The 25725-nt window shown below is 36.2% G+C and overlaps 2 protein-coding genes across 2 annotated transcripts in view; one reads left to right on the top strand and one right to left on the bottom strand.

Moving 5' to 3' along the window:
* Nucleotides 1–25725, top strand: part of LOC118192721 (dipeptidyl peptidase 2-like) — a 95916-nt gene that overhangs the window by 14494 nt on the left and 55697 nt on the right. Inside the window, exon 2 of the mRNA XM_085818033.1 lies at nucleotides 116–255. Within this exon, the coding sequence (XP_085674159.1) occupies nucleotides 116–255 (140 nt within the window). The remainder of the gene's footprint in view (nucleotides 1–115; nucleotides 256–25725) is intronic.
* On the bottom strand, nucleotides 17521–19487 carry LOC146999166 (melatonin receptor pdcr-1-like). The gene has a single exon (XM_085810911.1). It carries the CDS (start codon nucleotides 19477–19479, stop codon nucleotides 18529–18531), a length of 951 nt encoding a protein of 316 aa, XP_085667037.1. The 5' UTR covers nucleotides 19480–19487; the 3' UTR covers nucleotides 17521–18528.

Here is a 25725-nt window from a genome sequence, read left to right as displayed (position 1 = left end):
TAGATTCGAAGTACTCCTCTCGTCTCTTAAATTATTCTTTTTTTCCATAAATTGTGCATTAATAATAAAGATGTAAATGCATTGTGTAACTAATTACAATAATTGTTTTCACTAGATACTTGGTGGGACAGAGAAAACGGTCCTATATTTTTCTACGCGGGCAATGAAGGTGACATAGTTGGATTTTGGGAAAATACTGGATTCATGTTTCGCATAGCACCCGAATTTAATGCATTGGTGTTATTTGCTGAACATGTAAGTATATTATTTCTTTCAATTACTACGACTCATATTATGCCTAGATATTAAATTTTGTAAAATTTGGTGCGAAATTCAAAAATTTATCTTGGCACAATTTTTTTCAGTTTTCGCCAAGAATAATTCACTTAGAGAACTTCTTTATGCATTATTTCTTTTCCATTTATAGAGCTTCTTCCTAAAATACTTTCTTAAATATGACATGATTTTTTGGCTTCTGAGGCATCTTTTAAATCGAAAAATGTAAGTCAATTTATAATTAATGCTCTATTCGGTTCATTTTAAATTAGAGAATTATTAGGAATTAGCGAAATACTTTAAATAGTACTTGACTTTCTCTGAACATTTCTGAAAGAGAATAAAATAAGTTTTATTTTTTTTTTTTTTTATTTTTTTTTTATTTCTTTTTTAAGTATTATTTAAAACTTATAACTGAGTTATTATAAAATGTAAGGGGAATAATTCTTTTAATTATACTTATCAGATTTTTTTTTACCTTTCATTTCAACAATACATATTCCAAAACTCTTTATTACTTCCTTAAGTGCGCATCTCATAGCATTTGCTTTACAATACCTGTTAACACATTGCTTTTCAATACGAACAATTCTTGCTTAAATAGTTTTATAACGTATTTGTCAACAGAATTTCACTTTATGTTTACAATTCAATATTAAGGTTATTATATATTTAGATAACATTTATAATCATTATAAATTAGATACATTTAATAATTAGATTTCTTCACAGTACTTTTACAGTTGTTTATAAGTGAATAAATTCTTCATTTCAAATACATTTATAAACAATTTAATGAATATTTATGTATTTTGTCAAAGGCAGATACACGCTTTTTGCAATAATATGCAACAATAATATATTGTTGCGTGCGTACGGGTTCGTTATGAAATGAATGCACAAGTCCGATGAAAAATGAACAAAATTTTATTATTATCACAACAAAAATGCTTAAATTTTCTCAAATTATCATGCAGTATTACAATATCTCACAGTAGTTATCTTTTAACTACTCAAATGTCCAATAGAACATAATTCAAAACAGCTAAAGAACGCTAATCCGCGAATTCGCTACAATCAACAAGAGCAGTTTTCTAAACAACAAAAAACTAAGCAACTACTACGAACTGATATGTTTTCCTTCTTTTATAAGATTTTAAAAATCACGCACTAGAATTTTCTAGTAATTTCTCGAAATCAAAAAGAGATATTTATTTATTTAATGCACGCGCTCTTGTATTTTCAATTTTCCGGCTTAGCTTTCTTTTAATATTCGTCACGCACTGCACTGCGCGAGAAATAAAACCATTTAATTTATAATTGAACTAACATTAGCTTTTTAAATACCAAATTCGTAACACTGCCCCCTTCCCAAGGACTGCACGTCCCGGGCAGTACAATCCCTGGACAGGAAGCTAAACCTACAACTGTTGCATAACATTACAATAATAATGTAATTAATAAGCATTACATTACAATAATAAACAACATGAACAATAAATGCAATAAATAAAACAAATCAAATGCTATCAAATACAAATCAAATACTAAATACAAACCAAATCAAATACACATTTAAAAACAAAAAGGACCATGGTCTTATACTATTTACAATTATTTACATTACGTACTATGGCCGTAGTAATGAGCTAACCTGTCGTAATGAACGACTTTAGGTTTAGAGTTCGAAGACTTACGAATCCGAACCACGACGTCATTCAGCCTGTTTAGGACTGTGTACGGACCATTCCAAGGTGACTGTAATTTCGGACAGAGTCCCTTCCGTCGAGTCGGATTCCACAACCACACCTTGTCTCCTTCGTGGAATTGACGTTCAGTAGCTCTTGTGTCGTATCGGGTCTTCATCTTCTCCGTCGCCAAGTTGACTCGCTCTCGTGAAAAGTTGTGCATCACTTCAAACCGCGCCTGGAGATCTTGAATATATTCCTCAGGCGATAAAGAAGCATCCGGAGGGCGACCAAACAAGAGATCACAAGGCAGACGAAGGTCACGACCGAAGAACATCTGTGGACAGCACTGCGGTAAGCCAGTAAAAAGAGTGGTAATTTCTTGTTCCAGTCCTGTTGGTTTCTGGAAACCACTAATGAGAGGTTATTAAGGATGGTTCGATTGAACCTCTCTACCATGCCGTCCGACTGGGGATGCAATGGCGTCGTTTGAGTTTTGTCAATGCCGAGTAGTTTGCATAGTTCTTTGATTACTGCCGAGGCAAAATTCCTTCCCTGATCGGAATGTAACTGAAGAGGCACTCCGAACCTGGAAATCCAGTGCTGTATCATTACCTCAGCTACTGTGACAGCCTCTTGATCAGGAATAGGATAAGCTTCAGGCCACTTGGTGAAGTAATCAATGACAACGAGTATGTATTTGTTGCCATCAGCAGTTCGTGGCAGAGGTCCCAAGATGTCAAAGGCGATACGTTCAAATGGCGCACCTACGTTGTAACGTTGCTGCTTGCCTCGGCTTCGTTTCCTCGGTCCTTTCCGATCTGCACAGGCATCGCAAGATCGGCACCACTTTTGCACGTCATTCTTTGCATTATTCCAGTAAAAGCGCTCACGAACTCTCTGTAAGATCTTCATAATTCCAAAGTTACCTCCTGTAGGGCTGTTATGTAGTTCTTTAAGGACATCAGGATGGATTTCTACCTGCCAATACCCACTCTTTAAATCAAGTGTTGAGAATCACTTGCTTCCAGAAAGAGTGTCTAGAATGTCATCAATTCTAGGAAGAGGGTAACTGTCTTTCTTCGTAACCTCATTCAACCGGCGATAGTCAACGCAAAATCTTGTTGAGCCGTCTTTCTTTCTGACGAGAACGATGGGAGATGCCCATGGACTCGCTCAAGGCTCGATGACATCGCCTTCTTCCATATCTTTTAACAGTGTTCGCACCTCTTCCTGTTTAGCAAACGGTAGACGTCTTGGATGTTGCTTGATCAGGGGATGATCGCCGGTATCGATTCTATGTTGTGTCAAACTAGTTCGACCCACGTCAGAAGACGAGCGGAGAAAACAACTTGAAGATCTTTAATGACGCGATCGGCAGCATTTCTCTCTTTATTGTTTAATTGTGCATTCTGCAATAACTCCGATGTAATGCTCTCTGAGGACACGGGTTCTGGGATGTTACTCTTTCTTTCAACGCTGGTTACTGGAGTACATGTTGCAACCACTTCACCTTTCTTAATAACTCTCGACTTTCAGTTACATTGGCGACTCTCACAGGGATAACCGTTCTGGATAGGTCGACGAGTGTTGAGGCTACTAGTACTCCTTTTGGGCTATTACAGTTATTGGGATATTCTATGATGCCGTAGCGCAAATTTCTGTTTTCGGCTATGGATCCAGGAAGTAAAATTTCTGTTCTTGCCGGTATTGTGATATTGTCTTGTGCTATGATTTTATGGACAGATTTAACTTCTTCATCGTTAACTAGAAATAACGCTATGTCCTCAGATGTAGAATGCAATTATTTTTATATCCAAGGATTTTTAAAATCCAAGGAAAAATTGTATTTACTTAGAAAGTCCAATCCAAGTATGCAAGTATGATCTCTGCTACATATGCCGTGTGATGGTAAGCGGCACTTCCAAACGTGATGTTAACATTTACTTTTCCGTCGATGTCGATCTTCTCACCGGACACAGTCTGGAGGGTAACGCAGGGCGGCGTCCAGATAAGTTTGTTTCCTAGTTGTTGAGCCAAATCTTTTCGGATGATTGTAACGTTGGCTCCTGTATCTATAGTCATATTGCACGGAATTCCATTAATATGTCCTATTATGAAAAGTCCATTACTGCCGCCTTTCACTGAGGAAATCCGAAGCGCTTTAAACGGGAGCTCTTCATTATCTGGCAACCTCCGCCCCGCGAGATGGCCACTAATTACTTTCCCTGCTGTTTGTTAGAAGCGGTCTTAACATCCGTACCCTGGGGTATTCTGCAGTTTCGTCGTATGTCCTTCAGCACCGCAGTTCGAGCACTTGACGGTCGGTTTCTTCTCACCAATATTCCGTCTCAAGGCATTCAGTTCTCTGGTTAAATCGTCTAGACGAACGGTGACTTGATCCCCTGGCTCCTGGACTTGAGCAGCTCTGACTGGGTGGCGGTCTCGACGAGTGGCTTGCTGGGCTGCCTCGAATTTCATGGCGTACACCAGAGCGCTTTTTAAATCTTTTACATCCGCCATTCGTAGAGCTTTCTGTATTTCAGTATCCCGGATGCCGTCGATTTAGTATTGCAAGGACAGGATTTCCCTTGTTTCTGTCGGGCATTTTGAAAAGGCGAGATGGGACAGCCTTTCAACATCCCTGGCGAGCTCCTGAAATGTTTCGGTAGGCTTCTGTTGACGAGATTTTAATTGGAGCCTGCTGTAGTCTTTTCAACACTTCTCCCCAAAGCGCAGCTCCTAGGCGCCGGACAGAGTTTCGAAATCTAACCTTTTGTTTTCGGGAAGAGTCTGAAGGATATCCGCTGCGTCGGCTCTTAAAGAAGCGGCAAGATGACAGGCCTTAGCTTGGGAATCCCATCCATTCGCATCCGCCACGATAGAAAATTGTGTCTTATACACCAGCCAGGAGGTCTTCCCATCATATGTGGATAGCTTCAGAGGTGGACGAGCAAGCATCGGTAAGAATTTAAAATCATCACTCCTGCTCCCTGCCGAAGCTACGAATTTCTTTAAAGTATCCATTTCTTTGGCAACTGCAGAAACTCTCTCATCAATTTGTTGTTCGATTTGTTGTTTAACGGAACAAGCTCTTCCTTCTATTTCTTCTTTGACTGAATCAACTCTGTAATCTATTTGTTGTTCCACGGCCGAAACTCTATCTTCTATTTGCTCTTTCACAGAAGAAACGTTTTCTTCAATTTGTCCAACTTTAATTTCGACCGCGTCTATTCTGCCTTCCATAGCCTCAAATTTATTTTCTATTACGCAGGTAATTTCTCTTTTCATTTCGTTCTGACCAGCTTTCATCTCATCTTTAAGCAATTCCATCTCTTCCTTAACGGATTCCTGGCCCAATTTCATTTCTTCCTTAACGGATTCCTGGCCCAATTTCATTTCTTCCTTAACGGATTCCTGGCCCAATTTCATTTCCTCTTTAATTTCTTCTTTAAAAGATGTTTGGCCAGCTTCCATCTTTTCTTGGAACGCAGCAAAAGCAGCAATGAGCTCTCTCAATTGTTCTTCCATTCCTCTTGTTATTGGCATTCAAATCCCACCGCTGTCACCAAAAATTGTTGCGTGCGTACGGGTTCGTTATGAAATGAATGCACAAGTCCGATGAAAAATGAACAAAAATTTATTATTATCACAACAAAAGTGCTTAAATTTTCTCAAATTATCATGCAGTATTACAATATCTCACAGTAGTTATCTTTTAACTACTCAAATGTCCAATAGAATATAATTCAAAACAGCTAAAGAACGCTAATCCGCGAATTCTACAATCAACAAGAGCAGTTTTCTAAACAACAACAAACTAAGCAACTACTACGAACTGAGATGTTTTCCTTCTTTTACAAGATTTTAAAAATCACGCGCTAGAATTTTGTAGTAATTTCTCGAAATCAAAAAGAGATATTTATTTATTTAATGCACGCGCTCTTGTATTTTCAATTTTCCGGCTTAGCTTTCTTTTAATATTCGTCACGCGCTGCACTGCGCGAGAAATAAAACCATTTAATTTATAATTGAACTAACATTAACTTTTTAAATACCAAATTCGTAACAATATGGATGGGAAAAAAATTTGCTTTATTTAAAACATTTTGGCGTTTGGAAAATAAAATAAAAGTAGCGAATACTATATCAAGGGTATCGAAAGACGTATACAATTTTAAATGTACCGTAAGGTATTTTTCATTCTTTAAGGATAACATTTTTCTTAAAATCTATATTTTTGTAGTTCAACAGCTTAGAATTTTATAAAACAAATTCATAATGAAAATCGCGCTGTTGTTAGTTATCGAAAAATAACCAAGATCTGATTTTTGCGTAAATGTCACTAAACTATATCAGGTTCAATGTTCCGTCTTACTTTCTTTGGGAACATGCACAGACCTGACTCGGAACAGGGAGCTTACTAAAGCTATGTTCAATAAATGTGGGAAGTAGACAAGATACACAGGAAGGGTATACGAAACCCTTTATTTTTCACTCTTTACAATAATTTCCGTACTTCGGAATACAGAGACCAACTACTTGTGGTCTGAACATAAGAATATAAAAATATTTAACTAAACTCTAACTTAACTTTGAAATAATAAACGTGGAAGATTGGCCGTATATTAACAGGAAGCCGTATGTAGTACAGAGAACTGTTAACACTACAATATGTTTAAAATTATCAAGAGGATTAAACCTCTGGCCTGGAAGACAACCAGCAATCGAGTAAAACTTCTAAGGCAAGTGGCCTGCTTCGACTAACTCCTTCCTCTCTCTCGCTTGGCAAAGAGCCACAACTTAAGTACTTGGCGTTCGCCAGACAAATTTTGCATAAATAAGCTAACGCTTTTAATTCTGGCCGGAAGTAGAAAATAAGAAGTGATAGTAAAGATTAAAAATAAAAATAAACGTTAGTAAAACTTAAGATCCTTACATACTTCCCGCCAGAGTTAATTAGTTTGAAACTGAGGTCTAAAATGACCTTGTTGAAAACTTTTAGCTCTAGAATCTAACGCGAGGCTAATCTTTTACAAACATTTCTCACTAGAAACTAGAAATTTAAAAAAAAAAAAATTGTTTTTACAAGATCAGCTCCATGGACAACTAATTTTTCATCTGTACTGCATCTAAACAGGAGCTTTTATTCAAATCTGGTTCCTTCCAGAGATCTGGAAGGAAAACTAGTTTAATGAAATGTTACACAATGAAATGGCAAGTAACATGAATATTTACATTTCTCTTAACATTCTCATTTCATTCATGACTTTATTTTAATTATCTCTCCCCGTGCTCTCTGACATGTGTTGTAAAAGAACACCAAACACGAATGTGTTTATGTATACGTGTTCAACACTGCCTCCTACAATCAAAACACTAACGTGTTAAAATTCAACATAACAAGACCCCGTAACACACGCTATCTTCAACTCTAAACCCTGAGGTACTATTCTGAAAGTGGCTAACTCTGAAGTGTAGCGTCAGAGAGCCTAACTACATTCATTCAACCTTTAAGACATATTCACCATAATTTGGTCTTTTTTCAGTCACACGAATAAGTTTTAAAATTTTTTTGCATTACTTTCACTTTTACCATATCACAGCATTTCTTAACATTTAAAATAACAGTTCACATTGTATATAAGAACATATTAACATGCCGTTAATTTTACGCATTTTAAAACATACATTAGTAGTACATTGTTAACTTCTATTCTTTTCCAAGCAAGTGCCAATTTTTCTACATTGCAATACTACATTTCAAAAGTCTTTCAGAGTAAAACTTCTTTCTTGCCAGAATCTTTTAAATAAAATTTATACAATAACTTTTCCAATATTCAAGTATTTACACATTCCTATTATACATCAACTTTAGTTTTACTCGCGAGTAATTGAAAAACATAATACCAAAATCGGTAACAACTCATTTCTCGCCTTTTTGGCGATAAAGGTAGACCTCACATGAGGTAAAACTTCTTGAAATCTGCCACTTGCAGTAAGAATGAAAGATTAACTTAAGTTTGCAAAGTAACATAAAATTTTACTTATCTTTGTGATATTCGGACATTCTTTTCTGAGCACAGTCCTGGAAGGTAGCGCAGATTCTAGTTTGATTTATCCTCCTTCTTGTGCGGGCTCGCCCTTCAGTGCCTTTCTCTAGAAGCTTTCTTTTTCCTCCAGTTCGGTCACCCTTGAATACCTTCTTTTTCGCCTCTGCCTGTGGTCTTGGCCGTTTGATGGCAGCTGGTCTTGGCGGAACCGGGACACTTCTTTCGCGTTCCTGCTTGGACCTCGTTGCTGGCCGTTCAAATTTTCCTTGTACCTTTTCCTCCGCCGCTGGTGGCCCTTCGCAGTTCGGCGACATTTGCTGCGGAGAGTCCTGTCCGATGAGTAGATCTTCCGTATGGGAGCCGGGTTATAGTTGCCGTTATTTCTCCTGGCTTTCTTTGCATTCGTCGTACTTCTCCCTTCTTCATTCTGGGGGTGTTCGTGAGCTCTCTTTTCTGGACGGTGGAACGGCTTCTTTTTCTTGTTACCTTCAATTTTCCAGCGGGGAAACTTTCTTTTCAATTGCTCCTGCCTCCTAATGGCTTGCCCTTGTACTTGTCGTTGTTCCACCTCTGGAGCTTGTGCCTGCCGTGCCGGATCCTGCAAAAGATCTTTGAAAATTTGCATTTTATTACGATCATAGTAGGGTTTTATTTGATCAATGCTTGCGGAGCATGTTTCACCATTCCTGGCTTTTAACACCACTACAGCGTGTGTTATTTTTTCTATGACATATGGTCCTTCAAATCGTGGAAAAAATTGCATTTGATCAATGCTTGCGGAGCATGTTTCACCATTCCTGGCTTTTAACACCACTACAGCGTGTGTTATTTTTTCTATGACATATGGTCCTTCAAATCGTGGAAAAAATTTGGCGGTTTTATCTTTTGGTGCTGAAGAAAGTGAATGCTTAATTTTTAACACTTCATCCCCTACTTTATAAGTTACTCCCCGTCGTTTCAAATCATAATAAAATTTTTGTTTTCTCTGTGCTACTTCCGTATTCTTTTTTGCTTCTTTAATTAGTTTTTCTATATCACCCATTTTAAATTCTGGGGCTCTTTGTTGCACATAAAATAATTTATCTAACGGCGTTATAATCTTTCTGCCTAAAAATAACTCAGCAGGAGTTTTGCCCGTTGTATCATGTTTTGCGGTCCTAAGGGCGAAAGCAAATTCATTGACATAGTTATCCCAGCTTTTATGAACATTTTTAACATAACTACGGATAATTTTCACTATATTTCTATTGACCCGTTCCGCTATATTTGATTGCGGCCGATACGGGACCATTTTTAAATGACGTATGCCCAGTTTTTGGCACATGTCTTCAAATACATTACTTACAAATTGAGGACCATTATCCGATATAACTTTTAGGGGCGCCGCGTATTTTAAAATATATTTATTTAAAATAGAATCAGTAACTAATTTCGCGGAGGCTCGTTTTAAGGGAACAATTTCGGTCCACTTACTAAAATGATCAACCATAACAAGGAGATAGCGACTTTTATTTAACTGACTTTTTGGGAAAGGGCCCAATAAATCGATGCCAATTATCTCATTTGGAAATTCGGATTTAATACTATTTAGAAACCCGGCCGGGCGGAAATTAATATAATTAACTGCTTGACATGTTGGGCAGGACTGAACATACGCCCTTGTTAACTTTTGCAGTTCAGGAAAGTAGACTGCCTCGCGTACGCGTTGGATAGTTTTTCGAATACCAGCATGAGAAGCTAAAGGGCTGTCATGGAACTCCTGCAGGATATTTAATCTAAGACTAGCTGGGATAACAGGTCGAAATTCGTTGTTGGAATTCGTAGTTTTTGTATAAAATAATAGACCATCTATTAGTTCGTAATGGGCCGCCCTATTTCTTATCGCCACAATATCTTGGTGGCTAAAATTTTCAGGATCCTTTAAATACTCATAAATGCTTCCAAACTCAGGATCCTTACCCAGTTCGGTTATTACAGTTTCTCGGGAATTTATTGTACATGCTGTGAGCATTGCCACCTTTACAGTATTACCTTCTTCATCTATTTTAATTCTGGATAGGGCATCTGCTACGATATTTTCCTTTCCGGGGGTATGCTTGATTACCAGATTATATTCTTGTAGCTTGAGTGCCCATCTTATTGACTTTGGGGATAAGTTTTTCCCTGAGTACATTCTAGTTACCGCCGCATGATCAGAGTACACTGTTATTGGCGCCTTTCCAAAATAGACTCGGAACTTTTGCACTGCTAACAGAACTGCAAGTGCCTCTCTCTCGGTCGCGGAATAGTTTCTTTGTGTTTGATTTAAATTTCGGCTAAAAAATGCCACGGGCTGCTGATTTTGCGAAAGTACCGCTCCTACCGCATAATCCGAAGCATCCGCTGAAATTTCTAAATTCTTATCCTTTTCAGGAAATTTCAACACAGGGGCTTTCGTTAATGCTTGCTTTAATTTTTCGAACGCACTATTGGCTTCGGCCGTCCACGAGAATCTTGCCTTTTTCCTTTTTAATTTTAACAATGGTTCAGCAATAGCTGCAAAATCTTTTATAAAGGACCTATAATATGAACAAAGTCCTAGAAAAGAAGAGAGCTTCTTCGCCGTGTTTGGAGTCGGATACTTTTGTACAGCGATTATTTTTGATTCGTCTGTCTCGATTCCTTTCTGAGATATTTTGTAACTTAAATATTTTAATTCAGGGGCTGCAAATTTGCACTTTTCGACATTAACTTTTAGACCGGCCTCATTTAATAAAGAAAACACCTGTCTTAAATCCTGTACATGTTGGTCGAGATCATCACTAGTAATAATGATATCGTCTAAATAGATAAAAGTGGACATTCCAAGAACAGGCCTTAACACAATGTCCATACATCGCTGAAATGTTGCCGGTGCCCCTGAAAGGCCAAACGACATACGCAGGAATGCATAAGTGCCAGACTTGGTTATAAAAGCAGTCTTAGGCACGTCCTCAGGCCTAACCCCTATTTGAAAATAACCAGTCGTTAAGTCTAAAGTCGTCATATATTTGGTCGACGTTATGTTCCTTAGAATTTCTTCAATAATAGGTAACGGATATACCGGATATTTAGTTATGGAGTTTAATTTACGGTAGTCAATCGCGAATCGCCACCTTTTTGGATGTGTCAATGGATAGTCATTATTTTTCTTACATAAAACCACCGGGCTAGCATAACTACTTGAGATGGGCGTTATGATCTTTTTACGTAGCATATCGCTGATGTGCAATTCTATAATTTTTTCCTTATTCTTATCATACCGGTATGCTTTGTTGCGAACTGGCATTGAATCTCCGGTGTCAATACTATGGTTAGTAACTTGAGTAAATCCTGGAATATCACTAAATAACGAAGCAAATTCACTTACCACTTGTCGGATTCTTCGTTGCTCTTCATTAGGCAGGTGGTCAAGGTTTAACATCGGCGGTTCAGCCTTTTCTTCTCGAACTGGTTTCATCGTCAGCTTAAGGGACGCTTCATTAAAATCTAGCGTTGCTTGTGCCTCTGAAAGAAAATCTATTCCTAAGATAATATGTGCTTGCAGATTCTTTACTATGAAAAACATAACCTTTACTTGTTCGTCCTTGATACGGACGTATAGCGGTAATTTACCTATGCACTTACATCTTTCTCCTTGCGCAGCTAACACTGTCGTATTATCCGAATTATATATGCGATATTTACGAAAATACTTCCTAAAAAAATCTTCTGCCACACAGGGACATTGCGCGCCTGTATCCAGGAGTGCGGTGGCTGGGATATTATTCACCAACACTTCAATCTTCGGAAGAGTCAAATTTTTCACCATTACTGTATTTAACTTGAAGGAAGACGGGTTTTCTTGGCCTTCGGATTTCCGCACCCTCCCGTCAGCAGAAATCAGTTTTAGTTTAAATCATTTTTCATTTCCATGCTTTCCTTCTTTTCCCACTGGCCTTGAGACTTTTTTCCTGGATTGCTACTGAACTTGAATTCTCGGGTTTCCTTGCCCACTGATTCGCTTTGTTTCCGTAGCCGTGTGCTTGACTTTGCTGTGGTCTTGGCGCACCAAATTGGTTTCGTTGTTGATAATGGCGTCTTCTTTCAATGTCCGCCGTTCTTCTACTTTCAAACTGGATTGCTAGCTCAAATAACTTTTCCAGTGTAGTCGGATTCCTTAATTCAATAAAGTCTTGCACTTGGGGAAGTCACCTCGGCAAAATCACTTGAATTATCTCAGGATCCGGACGGTTTCCATACAAGAGTTTGAAGACGTGAATTTTTCTTAAAATAAAGCTTGAGAGATTTTCGATTCTTTGCTGATATATGCTGAAAAGTTCCGTTTCTAATTTCGCACGATCCCTTACGACAGGGAAGGCTTTTACTAGGGCAGTCTTGAAATTTTCGTAAGTATAGGTGGGACTTCTTGCTTGACCCAAGAGACTTCTGCCTATACATTTGAACCAGTTAAGCGCTTGGCCCCTCAAAGCGCTGGTAGCTAAGGTAACTTTTTGAAACTCGTGCACGGGGTAGAGCATGAAGTGGTCATCCAATTTTTCCAAAAAACTGGTCACTGGTGAGTTTCCATTAAATGTTGCTTCTGGTTTCATCGAAGCGCGCATGGTCTGGACGATGTAACCAAATCCTTCCAGGGCGGCAGCTGGCATTTCTGGATTCTGAGCCGCTTCTGCACGCAGCACGGGTTCTTCTTGAAACTCGGCCATGGTTATTCTTCTTCGTTGGGCGCCACTATCAGGTTCAATGTTCCGTCTTACTTTCTTTGGGAACATGCACAGACCTGACTTGGAACAGGGAGCTTACTAAAGCTATGTTCAATAAATGTGGGAAGTAGACAAGATACACAGGAAGGGTATACGAAACCCTTTATTTTTCACTCTTTACAATAATTTCCGTACTTCGGAATACAGAGACCAACTACTTGTGGTCTGAACGTAAGAATATAAAAATATTTAACTAAACTCTAACTTAACTTTGGAATAATAAACGTGGAAGATTGGCCGTATATTAACAGGAAGCCGTATGTAGTACAGAGAACTGTTAACACTACAATACGTTTAAAATTATCAAGAGGATTAAACCTCTGGCCTGGAAGGCAACCAGCAATCGAGTAAAACTTCTGAGGCAAGTGGCCTGCTTCGACTAACTCCTTCCTCTCTCTCGCTTGGCAAAAAGCCACAACTTAAGTACTTGGCGTTCGCCAGACAAATTTTGCATAAATAAGTTAACGCTTTTAATTCTGGCCGGAAGTAGAAAATAAGAAGTGATAGTAAAGATTTAAAATAAAAATAAACGTTAGTAAAACTTAAGATCCTTACAACTATACAAATTGCTATTATCCATCACACTATGAATTGTTCTTTCATGCGAAAGTGTTTCTTTTCGATTTGTATGGAACTGTCGTGTGTCGAAATACTATCAGAACCGTGTCAAGCGAGCTTCTGAATGTAAACAAAGAACACCCCGTCTGGTGACCCAAGCTTCAAAGTAGTGCTTCACTTCTAGTGCCAACTGGCCACTCCTTCCTTTCCTACCTCCATGATTACCCCGGAGCGGAAAAGACACCTCGTTCCTACCTTTTCAAACTGTGCATGAGCGGAAAAAAAGTCATATCGTTTATACTTCAAAATAACTTTAGCAAAGTGTTCTAAACCACATTTGATGTTTTATCGTTTTCAACAAATATGCCAAATTTCAAAACGCATCAATATATAAATTCGTGCATATCTTCGTAAATTTTTAGTAAAAAACTGTATTTTTTTTTGAAGGTATGCTTAGAAATACGTCTACTTTAAGAAACTGGTAAAATTTTTATAGATTATAATTCAAAATGTTTTTTGAAAAATTTATAAAAATGATTTAAAAATAAAAAATTTTAAAATAAATCATAAAAAGTGAGGGAATTTTATTTGGAATGAACCTGAATTTCAAAATGTGAAAGGAAGAATCAAATAAGTTTAATAAAAAAAGAGAGATTAATAAATATATACCAAACTCAATTAACATTGAGGAGCTAAACTTTTGAGAGCTAATTTTTTAAAAACTACTCGTGCGATTTTTACAAAACTTGGTAGTTGGGCGCAATTTGAGACGTAGAATCGAAATATGGAAAATAATTGGTATGTTATTTCAGAAAAAGACCGAATTTGTGTCAAAATACCTATATTAGAACAATGCTACATATAAATCTAATACATATTCTAAATCGCTCTTTCAAGACAAGAAAAACGCAAGTTGAATTTCGTCAATCGGCCCAGTAGAACAGGAGACATACATTTTTTTTCTTTTTTTTTTTTTTTTTTTTTTTTTTTTCCCGCAGTGTTTATAAATTTTTAGAGTTCCTTAGGCGTGCAATGTACGTTTTTCACCATTTCAAAAATAAATGGATACCTCTTTAGAAAAATTCTTTTGACTTCGATTATAGCAACTCGTATTTCAACATTTCCACCTTTTTATAGTTCCGAAAATGCTTGCCTCTCATTGCCTCTTTCAGCCGTCCGAATATATGAAATTAACAGGACATAGTGTATGGTAAATAGGTAGATGTGTGAGATATTGGAACCTCTTCATAATGGTGCCGCACTATTATGCAAGTTAGCCTTAGCAAGTTAAGGAGAAATCTTCACAGCTGTGTTCCCGCATAAGGAAGCGTGCGCAAAGTGAAGATCAGTTGCTCACTTGAAAATGATAGTCAGTATCTTCATACTAATCCGGTGTTTTTCATAAAGGAAACGCAGATTTCAAACACTGAATGAACTAGAATAGTGCTTCTCAAAACATGGGTTATGTTTTGAAATAATTTTCGTTCAGAAGTAAAAAGATATTTGGAGAATTTTTGTTTTGTTTTACAGATATGTATATTTATTTAAGTTATGAATTAACTTGTAATTATTGATTGATTCACCTGATTGTTGAAATATTATTAATCCGTTGTGGCATTTTTTCTTACTGATTCTTTCTTTCTCTTTCCCGGACAGCAACTTTTTCTACAGAATTTCTATAGAGAAACTTTATTTTTCTAGACAGTTCGTTGGTCATGATGGTAAAAAGTTTCGAAAACACTAGAAAAAGGAAAATATTAAATTAGGGAGAGGGGTCAAAACATTCCATTGGTAATAGTAAAAATGGTTTCTTTATATTTTTAATAGACATTAGCATTGACTGTCGAAAGAAAATCCGATTCATTCCAGATCCAAAGAAAGAAAGCTGGGGAGGGGGGCTGTATATATCTTTTCCACCCCTTATGTGTTTAGCACTTTGTCAATTCGGTAAAAATAAAGTTTAATTTATCGAAATACTCTCGTTCTTTTCCGAGAAACACAATCTGAAAAATCAATCTGACTGACAAAATCTTAGGTACCTTTCTGTCAATCTGGCATTTTTCATTAAGTTACTGCTTTATAGTAACTCGGCATTTTTCAGGACAATGCGGGCATCGTTACACAAAGTTCCCGTTTTTCATAAAGTTGCTAAAGATTATTTTTATTGTTGCTAAAGATTCCCAGCTTAATTATTTAATCAGTGATTGAAAAGAGACTCGGACTTCTATAATGGCGCGCGCACCTTTATGAAAAATGCCGGATTGGGATAAGGAGGTCGACGATCACGTTCAAGCAAGAAATTGATCTTCAACTTGTGCACCTTCCCATATACAGTGGTACGGTTATGAAGATTTCTACCTTTTCGAAAAACTATCAAGTTGCATAAAAAGTGGCATCGTTATGAAGGTGTCTCGTGACATTCAGGTTTCATATCCTGTATAGTCACAATCGTTAAACACGCAGTACGCGATCGAGGATTGAAATGATCGAGATGCTGGAACAATACCTTTAAAACAAAAGTCTGTCGTTTACTTTTGATTGCAAATCAAACGTGATTTTGGAGCAAGAAGTACTAATCAAATTTACGTTCCTTTTTGCGTAATGTTTCAAAATTACACGATTTATGTACCAGAAGAGAGTAAGCATTATGTTTCCTACTGTTGGCGGTCAGCTTCTCCATGAAAGTGATGCCATTTTTAAATTTTCTGCACCACTTGTACACTAGATCCAAGGACAGATACAAATCAACGTACAGCGTTTTATAGCACCTTTGCTTTAAAAAAATTCACTATATAATGCTGCTCTAATGCGAGGTATGTCGACAATATGCCCGATGCTGCTTCCCTCGTCAATGATGCAGCAACATATTGCCGCCTATTGGTCATTTTTTATGTCCCAACGGTAACTTTTGCCAATATGAAAATCAATCGTACAATGTGTTGGAGTTTTATTGTACTTTTAAGGTTTTCATTCAAATTACCTACGTACACTGTTACTAATGTCCAATGGTACATAAAAAAGATAGTTTTCCATGAAGGCCAAAAACAGACGCAGTCAGCAAATCCACCTAAAAGCGGCCAAGCGATAAAGTCACTGAACATCGGTAATCCAACCTGGGATCAATTCCCGACGAACGGGCTGGCTGCATGGGCGTTTTTGTGGTTTTCCCCAAATGTAACGTCGATAAGAGACAGTTTTCCTTAAAAACTCCTCCGCGAAGGCATCTTTCCTCTTAGGCAGATAGCCTTCGCATGCTTTGTCACAATCAAATAAACCAAATCAAGGCAAAAAATACATAAAATATATGGCTATTGTATTCTACTGTTCTGATAACCATCATTTAAATAAAATATTTCTTGTGCAAAAACATACTTTAGTCCCTTTGTAGAAATGCGAATTTCTTGCTAATACTGCCCTTCTTTAAAATTTCCGCAGGCTTTATTTTTTTTTAAATCACCAGTTTAGACATGTAGAGCCGCTATTATGGCTATATTAATATTTATCAATGAGCACATCCCCATGCTCATATGAAAAACACTTATTACGGGTATTGAAGATAACCGACTGCATTCGGTCGGCGTTTCCCCTAATGTATGTTACATTTCTTAATTTATGGAGTTTTTCTGATGAGTTCTACTGAAATTTGAATATAAATCATTAAAAAAATTTTAAAGTTAATCACATAATACATGAAAACTGAAAAATAGTTAGTTGGATACATTATTCCCAAATGAAACTGTCAGGTTCTCCAAACATCCTGAAATACTTACATATATTTAGTTCAAAAATAATATAGGAAAGGCAGAAATTGGACCTTGAATTTGCCTTTTAAACTTCGACAGTTATTTCCGGTTTGTTGCCTGTTAGAAAAACTGGTATATCTATACTTCTAACGAACACATCAAGAAAAGAGAAGTTGTATTTGATAGCTAAGCACATGATCTTTGAAAATGTTGAATTATTTTAGACGAAGTCAGCTTTTTAAACGAGGTTTATTGCTGAAAATCACTTGTTACTGGTATTAAAGGCTCATTTACATACCGTAAAATTTTAACTAAAGAAAGAAAACTTTCAACGCAAAACTGTTACTTGAAAGCAATATAGTACATTAAGGAAATGTAAGCGAATAAAAGATAACATTCACACAGCATTAACAATTACCACCATTACTTATTTTATTTATTCTTTAATAAATGAATAGTTTACAGTCTCGTGTAAGATTGCATTTAAAGTTGCCATCATGGCAGTATTATGACAGAAATTCTTATATATAAAAAAATACTACGTTCCACATCTCTAAAAATAACTAATTCCACCTATATTTAAGTTCTTAGAACTTTGTTCCAAAACATTTTTATCTATTATTATAGTGTTCTATTAACAAACACTCAAACTCCTCTACAACGAACTCGTCTTATAGCGAACTTACGTTTTGGTCCCATCTAATTTTCTATACATATAATGTTATTTTACGGGGCTAGATGAAACTTCCAAATGCATAAAAATCAGACATAACGAATTTTGAAGCTATCTTGGCCCAAAAATGTTTTGTATTTTTCGAACCTTTTTCCAGAATTTCTGCAATATTCTGAAAAATTACCAGTCCAAATTCATCCTGTTTTGACTATTAGAATAAAGAAAAACACCTTTAAATTACTGTTTTTTCATTGAAACAAAGAGCTTTAATCGTTTCTTAGATTCCGTTCGAGTTCCTTGATTGAGCTGCAGAAAGCACGCAGTTGAAGGCTGATGCTTATTCATTATTATAAATGCATAGTTCAGATAAAAATGTGTCATTGGAGACACGATTCTAAATCATGACTTTTATGTTATGTAATTTTTCCTGCATGACGAAACTAAGAAACAATGAAAAAGAAGTTCAGCAATTTCACTTAATAATAATCATAGTTAACTATTAACTTCTTATGGGAGATGCGACTGTGCTATCACTCTTTCTGTATGATTCATCAACAAAATTTACAGTATTTTGTGAGACCATTTTTTTCTCATCAGATCGGATATAGCGAACTTGAACCAGTCCCTTGAAGTTCGTTATAGCGGGGTTTGACTGTGTATCATCGGGTGAAGTTTTCTATACATTATAACTCGATCAAAGTCGTAAGCCCAGTCTAATGACTGATAAACATTGGATTTCTTTTGCCTTATCCTTCGCTAGACCGATATGCTGGTTTCTGATTTCACACAGAAGGAGCATATCACTCTCAGGCCTCCTTGGCATCTACGACAGAAAGTCAGTAGCGTCAAAGCCGTCCAAGATGAATGCAGCTCCCCCATGAAAAGCAACCAAAATCTCACGGTCGAATCTGCTAGAGACCTATTTGATAAATGTTCCAGCAGCCTCAAAATGCCCCAGGGCATCCAGAGAATTATATACACAGCTGTTAGGATGAATGTTGCCAGATAATCTGAATGATAGCGATTACTGTCATCCTTTTTACCGTTTGTTGAGAATGTGAAAATGAAACTATAAGTATAACATTGTGTTAACACGCTGGGAATCAAAACCAGACATCCTAGCGTGATACTGTAAGGCAACATGCTTTTAACATCCAGCAAACACATGAAACTTTCCGCATAAAAGTGTCCTTTTGAATTCCCCAGTAGAGGAGGGCAGCATAAAAAAGTGGACATCACCCATGTGAACAGTATCCAACATTTGCATCGAGTCCTTGTTTGTATCACATCATACCTGAGTGGCTTCTTAACTACTAAGTACCTATCTACAGACATCCACATGAATGTATACATGCACACTGCAGAGAGGCTGACGTGTAGATATCCACTGATACTGCAAAATATGTAACTGTAGCAGCCAAGCACATTAGATTTTGCAGCGAGAGAAAAAGGAATGACTATGGTAGACACTAAGAGATTAGCTACTGCCAAGGATGCGATGTAAAAATCTATTACTTCACTTCTTGGCAAGCTGAGAAGAGATGCAATAACTGTTAAGTTACTTATAGTTGTTGTGAAGCATAATAGTAACACCAGAATGGCTTCAATAACTTTTTCAAAGGACAGAAATTGAGGTTTATCTTTAGTGATGACTTCATCGAATAATGAGATGTAATCGTCATGAGTTTCCACCAATGATACGTTCATCGCTGAAGGCACCTGGAAAATAAACAAGATTTCAGAATTTTATGAAATGAGAATTTAATTCTAAATACAGTAGAAATTCAAATGTCTCCAACTGCGAGGAGACGCGGCCCCTTCAGATGACTGAATTATTTTTTCAAAAGGCTAAAAAATGTGCCGTATTTTCGGGAGTATAAGACGCACTCCCATCCCAGAAAGAAGAGTTTTGAAATATAGCACGCATCTTGTATACACCATTGCGTAGTCTTAAATATGCGGCTCGGATATCAACATTTTACTGATTACGATTATCGGATTAATGAAACTGGCGGAGAATAATGTCAATGTAAAATTTTAAATCATATTATAAAAAGCAACCTATGTTTGTTGTAAATTTTGAATAAATTTCTCTCAGTCAGATCCGCTTCGTTTTGTAAAATACATAGCTTTCAAAAAGTTAGAACGTGACGGTAAAATTAACAAAAATGAAAAGTCAAACTTTGATTAACACAAAATTGTGTTGCATGGAAGAACACACAAACATTACGTACAGAGAAAACATACTACTTTATTTTCGTAAATTATGCGATAACATTAGATTTGACTTCTTAAGAAATTGATGTTTAAAACTAAAAACGTACATTAATAAGGTACGTGAGCATCCCGGACCTTCAAACAAATTTTATAGCGATTTCCCATACTTTCAATGAGGTGGTCAGCCACTGCAGATGCTATCAGTGGCCATTCCTCCACTAGGGTAGTTTCCTGTTGTTTGAGACTGACTGCAAGAGGTTAAAATACAGAGGCAGCACACAAGAGAGCATGCCAAAGATTTAATCTTTGGCATTAATGATTTAATGCCGGAAGAGATTAATGCCGGAAGAAGACGGTTATCACTCAACATCATTCAGAAAATGAACAATCTATTCATTTCGCTCATTAGGTATTAACAATGTTGACTTGATGGGGAGGGGTATTATCTTCCGTAAGAAGGAAATCAAGACTAACTGCTTCAGCCTAGAGAATTCCAATGGCATGTAGGATTTTATCCTGATACTGCTCAGCAGTCATAGAATCGTCTTTGTCCAACTGCATGCGGTATTAGATTGAATTTCCATTCAATAGCATAATGCTGTCTTCTCTGAATGTGTGATGTTCGATGACGTTTTGAGCCTGATTCTATGTGTTACGTCATGTTTATGTTCACTTTGTACAACCTATGGTGAAATTCTGGTATCCCACACACTTAATACCTGTACCTGGGTCATATTCTCTCCAGATTCTTATAAGCTTCCGAAGCTAATCTGGACATGTCCGTGCACAAGATGTTGCGCTAATATGAGGCAGTCCAAATGTGATGTTGAGAAAACTTTAATCTTGTCCTCCTGGATTGGGTGGTTAGTGGAGCACAAACTCGAACATACAGCCCCTTCATGTGAAGCCTTCGGCGCACAGTACTGGCAGATAACCATTAATTTATAGTTATGGAAGTTACTCGTCGATTCCGCTTGGCTACTAGTACAGCAATATACCGATCTGCAGAACTGATGGCAACTTTGGTCGACTGGGCACCAGAAAATTATTTGACTTGTTTGGAATTGTTCCCACACTCGAGAAATTGACGAATGATCAATGCAAAAGAAAAGAACGACATCATTGATCGACAATCCTGCTACGCTATAGCGTGCATATTATAGCGCGCATCATATGCTATTCATCTTCTTTCAAACATATAAACACTATTATCTTAAACTACGAAAGTTATAAGCACTTCGTATCATAATTTAAATGAATCTCCTCAAACCCGTTAGATGCCAAAGTCTTTAAAGACTGTCTACTTAGCATGTACTTGGATAGTCAGTTGTGATTGGCTATAGCACGTGATACTTGCACATTACTTCCTGCATCTGCAGCGATTTTAAACCACTCAAATTCAACGACGCTTTCAAAAATTGTCAATTTACATTTTTTGCTTAACTTTTGGAAGCCAATGCAATTGTTGTTAGCAAACTAAAGGACTAGCCAGTGTAAACACCTCAGTACATACTTTCTGTGCAAAACAGTGTACGTAATTGACATTTATGGGCACTATTTTGTGGTCCAATTATTTGAAAAGCTAACTTTTAGGCTCTGAGTTCTATACGTCAATGTTACATTCACGCTTTTGATGATATTAAAGTTTTAACCAAGATATTACTAGTTTTGAATTTAATTGACCAAGCCATAAAGTTCACTTTTGAAACTGAATCTTATAACACCCTTCCTTTTCTCTACATTATAGCTACCCGCAATGAATTTGATTTCAGGACTACTGTTTATTGTAAATCGTTTTTCATTTGTCTGCTTGTCCATGTTTAATCATCGCACCACGCTAAACAAAAACGGCTTCTTGCTCTTAAAGTTTGTTCTTCAGAGTATTTGTTTTCTCATGAACTCAAATGTTTGAAATCGGTTACCATTCACAGAGAGTTTCATCCCCCTGGACATTGATAAAGCCTTTAAAACATTTTCGTTTTGCCACCGAAAAAGATATCCAGTTATTAGAAATAGCTTTCATAACTTTGTGGTTATTTAGTTTCATCTTTCTATGAATTACGAAATTGCTCATGTTTCTCAGACGTTCAACTTTCAAGTTTTCTTTTCACGTATCGGTAAAATTCGTTCATCTATTCTTATAGATCTTATAGATTCTTATAGATTCTTATAGATCTCTTTTAATGATTGTAATTCTTAAGAAATGGGAATTTATAACGTAGCTTGTCGGTGTGATTTTATATATATATATATATACGTCAAACTCAAACACCGTTAAAATTTCGCGTCAAAAACACAAATCTTACGTTCAAAAAAGAGAAATAAATAAATCTAAGAAACTAATCACAGTTGGGCCATTAATCACTATTTTGAATTTGGTTCTGTGGAAATGATTCTTAAAGATTTTCATTTTATGAATTAGATTTCTTTAAAGTTTTTATCACTCATAAAAGTGTTATCCCATTTAGATAATTTTATTCATTCTCATCCAGTTCTTCCTAATACTTTCAGAATTCCAATATCACAGATTTTCACCATACATTACTATTTTTCTCAACAGATGGCGGTATGTTCGTTTTCACTTCGCTCCGTCCATTGGTTTTGGGCTTTTGATTTAAAATGACTGTCGCTCCTCCCAATTTGACAAACATTTCTTAAAGCCAATTTCAAGTTTCTTTCTTTCTTTTTTTGGGGCGGGGGAGGGGTCTAATTTTTAGGTATTTGATTAATGGTAATCGCAATTATTTTAAAAAGGTTGCCTTAATAATACATTTGAAGCTGTATTATAGCCGTGATTTAAATGCAAGAATTTCAATTTCTGAGAATTCACTTGCTTAATTACAGGGAAAAAAAAAAAAAAAAATTAGATCTGAGAGAAAGGACGATATACTTTGATAATATTTATAAATGTTTTTGAGAAAGCTTCCATTTCTGAGAAGATAAAATGCAATATTTTCTCGGCCACGTAATAATATATTATAAATTTAAACATTAGAAGCTCCACATAAAGTAAATCGCAGTCGAATGAAAGAAATCTAAGGTAGTCTTTTCATTCTATGGTTCCTAGAATTTTCTGCGGCGAATAAATATTTAGAAAAATACAAAATTTACTAAACCGTAGTCAATCCCGAAAAAAATATTTTACCAAATTTAACGTTGATCATTCGCTTTCTTCTGGCACAGATAGGATACATACATATATTATATGCCGCAACTTGCACGTCTCTACAATTTGGTGAAATTGTTGATATGCGAAATTAACTCAGTCCATTATAGCACTCAAGGCAGGAATGAAATTATTTCATTCCTATCTCTATAAGGATTACGGCTTAAAACGAACTCCTTATATAAGGATTACGGCACTCTATAAGGATTCCGGCTTATAGCAAACGAGCCTTTTGGTCCCGTCCAACTCCCTATACGCTTAATGTTATTTTATACTGTTACAGCAAACTTCCAGAGGTATGAAAATCGGAAATAAGGAGCTATATGGATATTTTCCATTAAAGCTTTTCGTATTTATCTTTTTTTCCCCAGAATTTCTGTAAAATTTAACGCACGAATTATTAACCTTTAAAATACTTCTCGTTTAGGATATTAGGATCCATATTCCACATTCAACCGGAACGGAAAACGCCTTTACATTGATTTTCTTTTATGTTCGACCCCACTTGTCTCTACGCCGCAAAGACTATGCGAAACAAGTGTGACACCCAGTGTAGGAGAACGAGGACACAGTGTGCAAATCCTAGAACAACATCTTTAGTGTATATGACCGTTAAATAATAAAATGGGTTCTTTCAATGCATTTAAATTTTTTGATTGAATTGTCAGACAGAGCTCTTTTTGAGTTTCATACTACAACGGAAGTCGTGAAGTTTTCGCTATTCAGTTAAAGAGAAAGAACTTAATCTTGTAAGTTTTGGCTATAACGCTGAATCGGCTTCTTTCTTTCTTTCTTTCTTTCTTTTTTTTTTTTTTTTTTTTTTTTTTTTTTACTTTGAGTAAAAGTGCTAAAGTTTTTTCCGAATGGGGATTTTACATTCTTTAGGTCTTTTGCAAGGCGTAGTAGAAAGTTATTGAATCTTTCTATTGTAATCGTACTATCTTTTGTTTCTTTTCTAATCATCTTCAATAAAAGTTAAAGGTAAATTCGTGAATATTTTTGGTATTCGTTTGCATGCAAATATAAAAACACAGTTTTTATATTTTGGAGAGATAATCTACTTTTCTTATCGAATCGGATATAGGGAATCAAACTTCTGATCTCTTGAAGTTCGTTATAGCGGGGTTCAACTGTATCAGTCTTTGATAACTAATTATCCCTATAATAAATTAGACTGAATTACAGAAATATTAGATTTTGTATTAGGGGGCAAAACTATTGGTAAAAAATGTTTTGGAGTTGGTATTCCCGCATCCTAACTTCGGACCGCAAAGGATTAAATATTCAATTGGACACTTTACTAGGTAATTTACTTTTCCTCTAATCCGTGAAATGAGCCGCAGAGGTCCAATCCTTAAAAGACCATACTTATTGCACCCATTAATGACATTGCACGCATAATTAATAATAAGATAAATATGGTGCCATAAATTAAAAATGTGGATGCTATAATGATCGAATAATAGCAACTGATAAAGTATTTATCTGATGTAATAGATTTATCCTGCTTTCCGGGAGTAGAAACTTCCTGTAAAATCTTTCGGTGCTTTTCCGTTTCGCCGGCGCAAATCTCGCCAAGCAGACTTTATTGGCGACAACACACAGTATACACATACGAAATGTTAACAAATGTTAGTTCTAAGAAATTTTTATTTTGAACATATGAATATTTTAATATCGCTTAAAATTTTGTAAAAAGACATTAATTTAAGAAATTTGCTATGCTTTCATGGTACAACACCCTGATTCGCAGTTTCTTATCACGTGACCCCAAAGTGATCTCATCTCACGTAAACTACGCTACAAAAATCTAATTCTTTCAGTAATTATCTACATTAATTTCAAGTTAAATGTTAATTTGGAATACAAGTTTAAATGCAAGAATTGTTTCAATTCTTGCGAATAGCTTACTCCGAAATTTTGTAAAACCGCAGTTCTTTACTTCGCTACTGCATTCTTATTAGAATTGATGAATTTAACCTTTGACTTTGCCTTATCTATATTTTCGCCTTCGGGTGAGTGGTGTGATTGTATCCTAATTGACTTAATTACCGAGAATGGCCTTAGGGTATAAAATTGAACTATCTGGGTAAACATTCTATGTAATTGTATAACAGTATTGAAAGAAACAATCAATCTGATAAAAAATGGCTGCGACTTGTTTTGAAAATGAGGCGTAAAAGATTACCAGCGAGGATATTTCGTTTGGTATCGGTTGTACCATTTTTGGCGACTTTATCGCTTGCCCCGGCAAAATGGAAAAGTACCAGTCTTTTTTAAACTAAAATAGCGAGAAGCGAAAAAGAAGCCATCATTAGTCTCATATGAGAAAAAAAACTTCTGAATGTTCTTAATTCTCAACATAGAAAACAGCATATAAGAAAATAGTAACAATAAAAGCTAAAACAACTGTAATAAATATAAGCATATAGTTAAAAACAAGTTAATTAAACATAAAAAAGTCTCAAAAGTTTAAAGATTCTTTTAAAATTTAATATGGTTTATCAGTGGAGTTTATCGATAGGGATGGCTCAGGTGGAAAAACGGAAGATTTTATAGAATACTAGATG

Source organism: Stegodyphus dumicola, chromosome 1 (genome assembly GCF_044657685.1).
Source record: "Stegodyphus dumicola isolate Sdum_Otavi_A_Nest chromosome 1, ASM4465768v1".
Lineage (NCBI taxonomy): Eukaryota > Metazoa > Arthropoda > Arachnida > Araneae > Eresidae > Stegodyphus > Stegodyphus dumicola.
The sequence above is the reverse complement of the archived record's forward strand: the minus strand, read 5'-3'. Positions and strand labels throughout refer to the sequence as shown.

Bases quoted from the DNA above. Each gene is read 5' to 3' on its own strand.
- LOC146999166 (XM_085810911.1), bottom strand. From the start codon at position 19,479: ATGAACGTATCATTGGTGGAAACTCATGACGATTACATCTCATTATTC.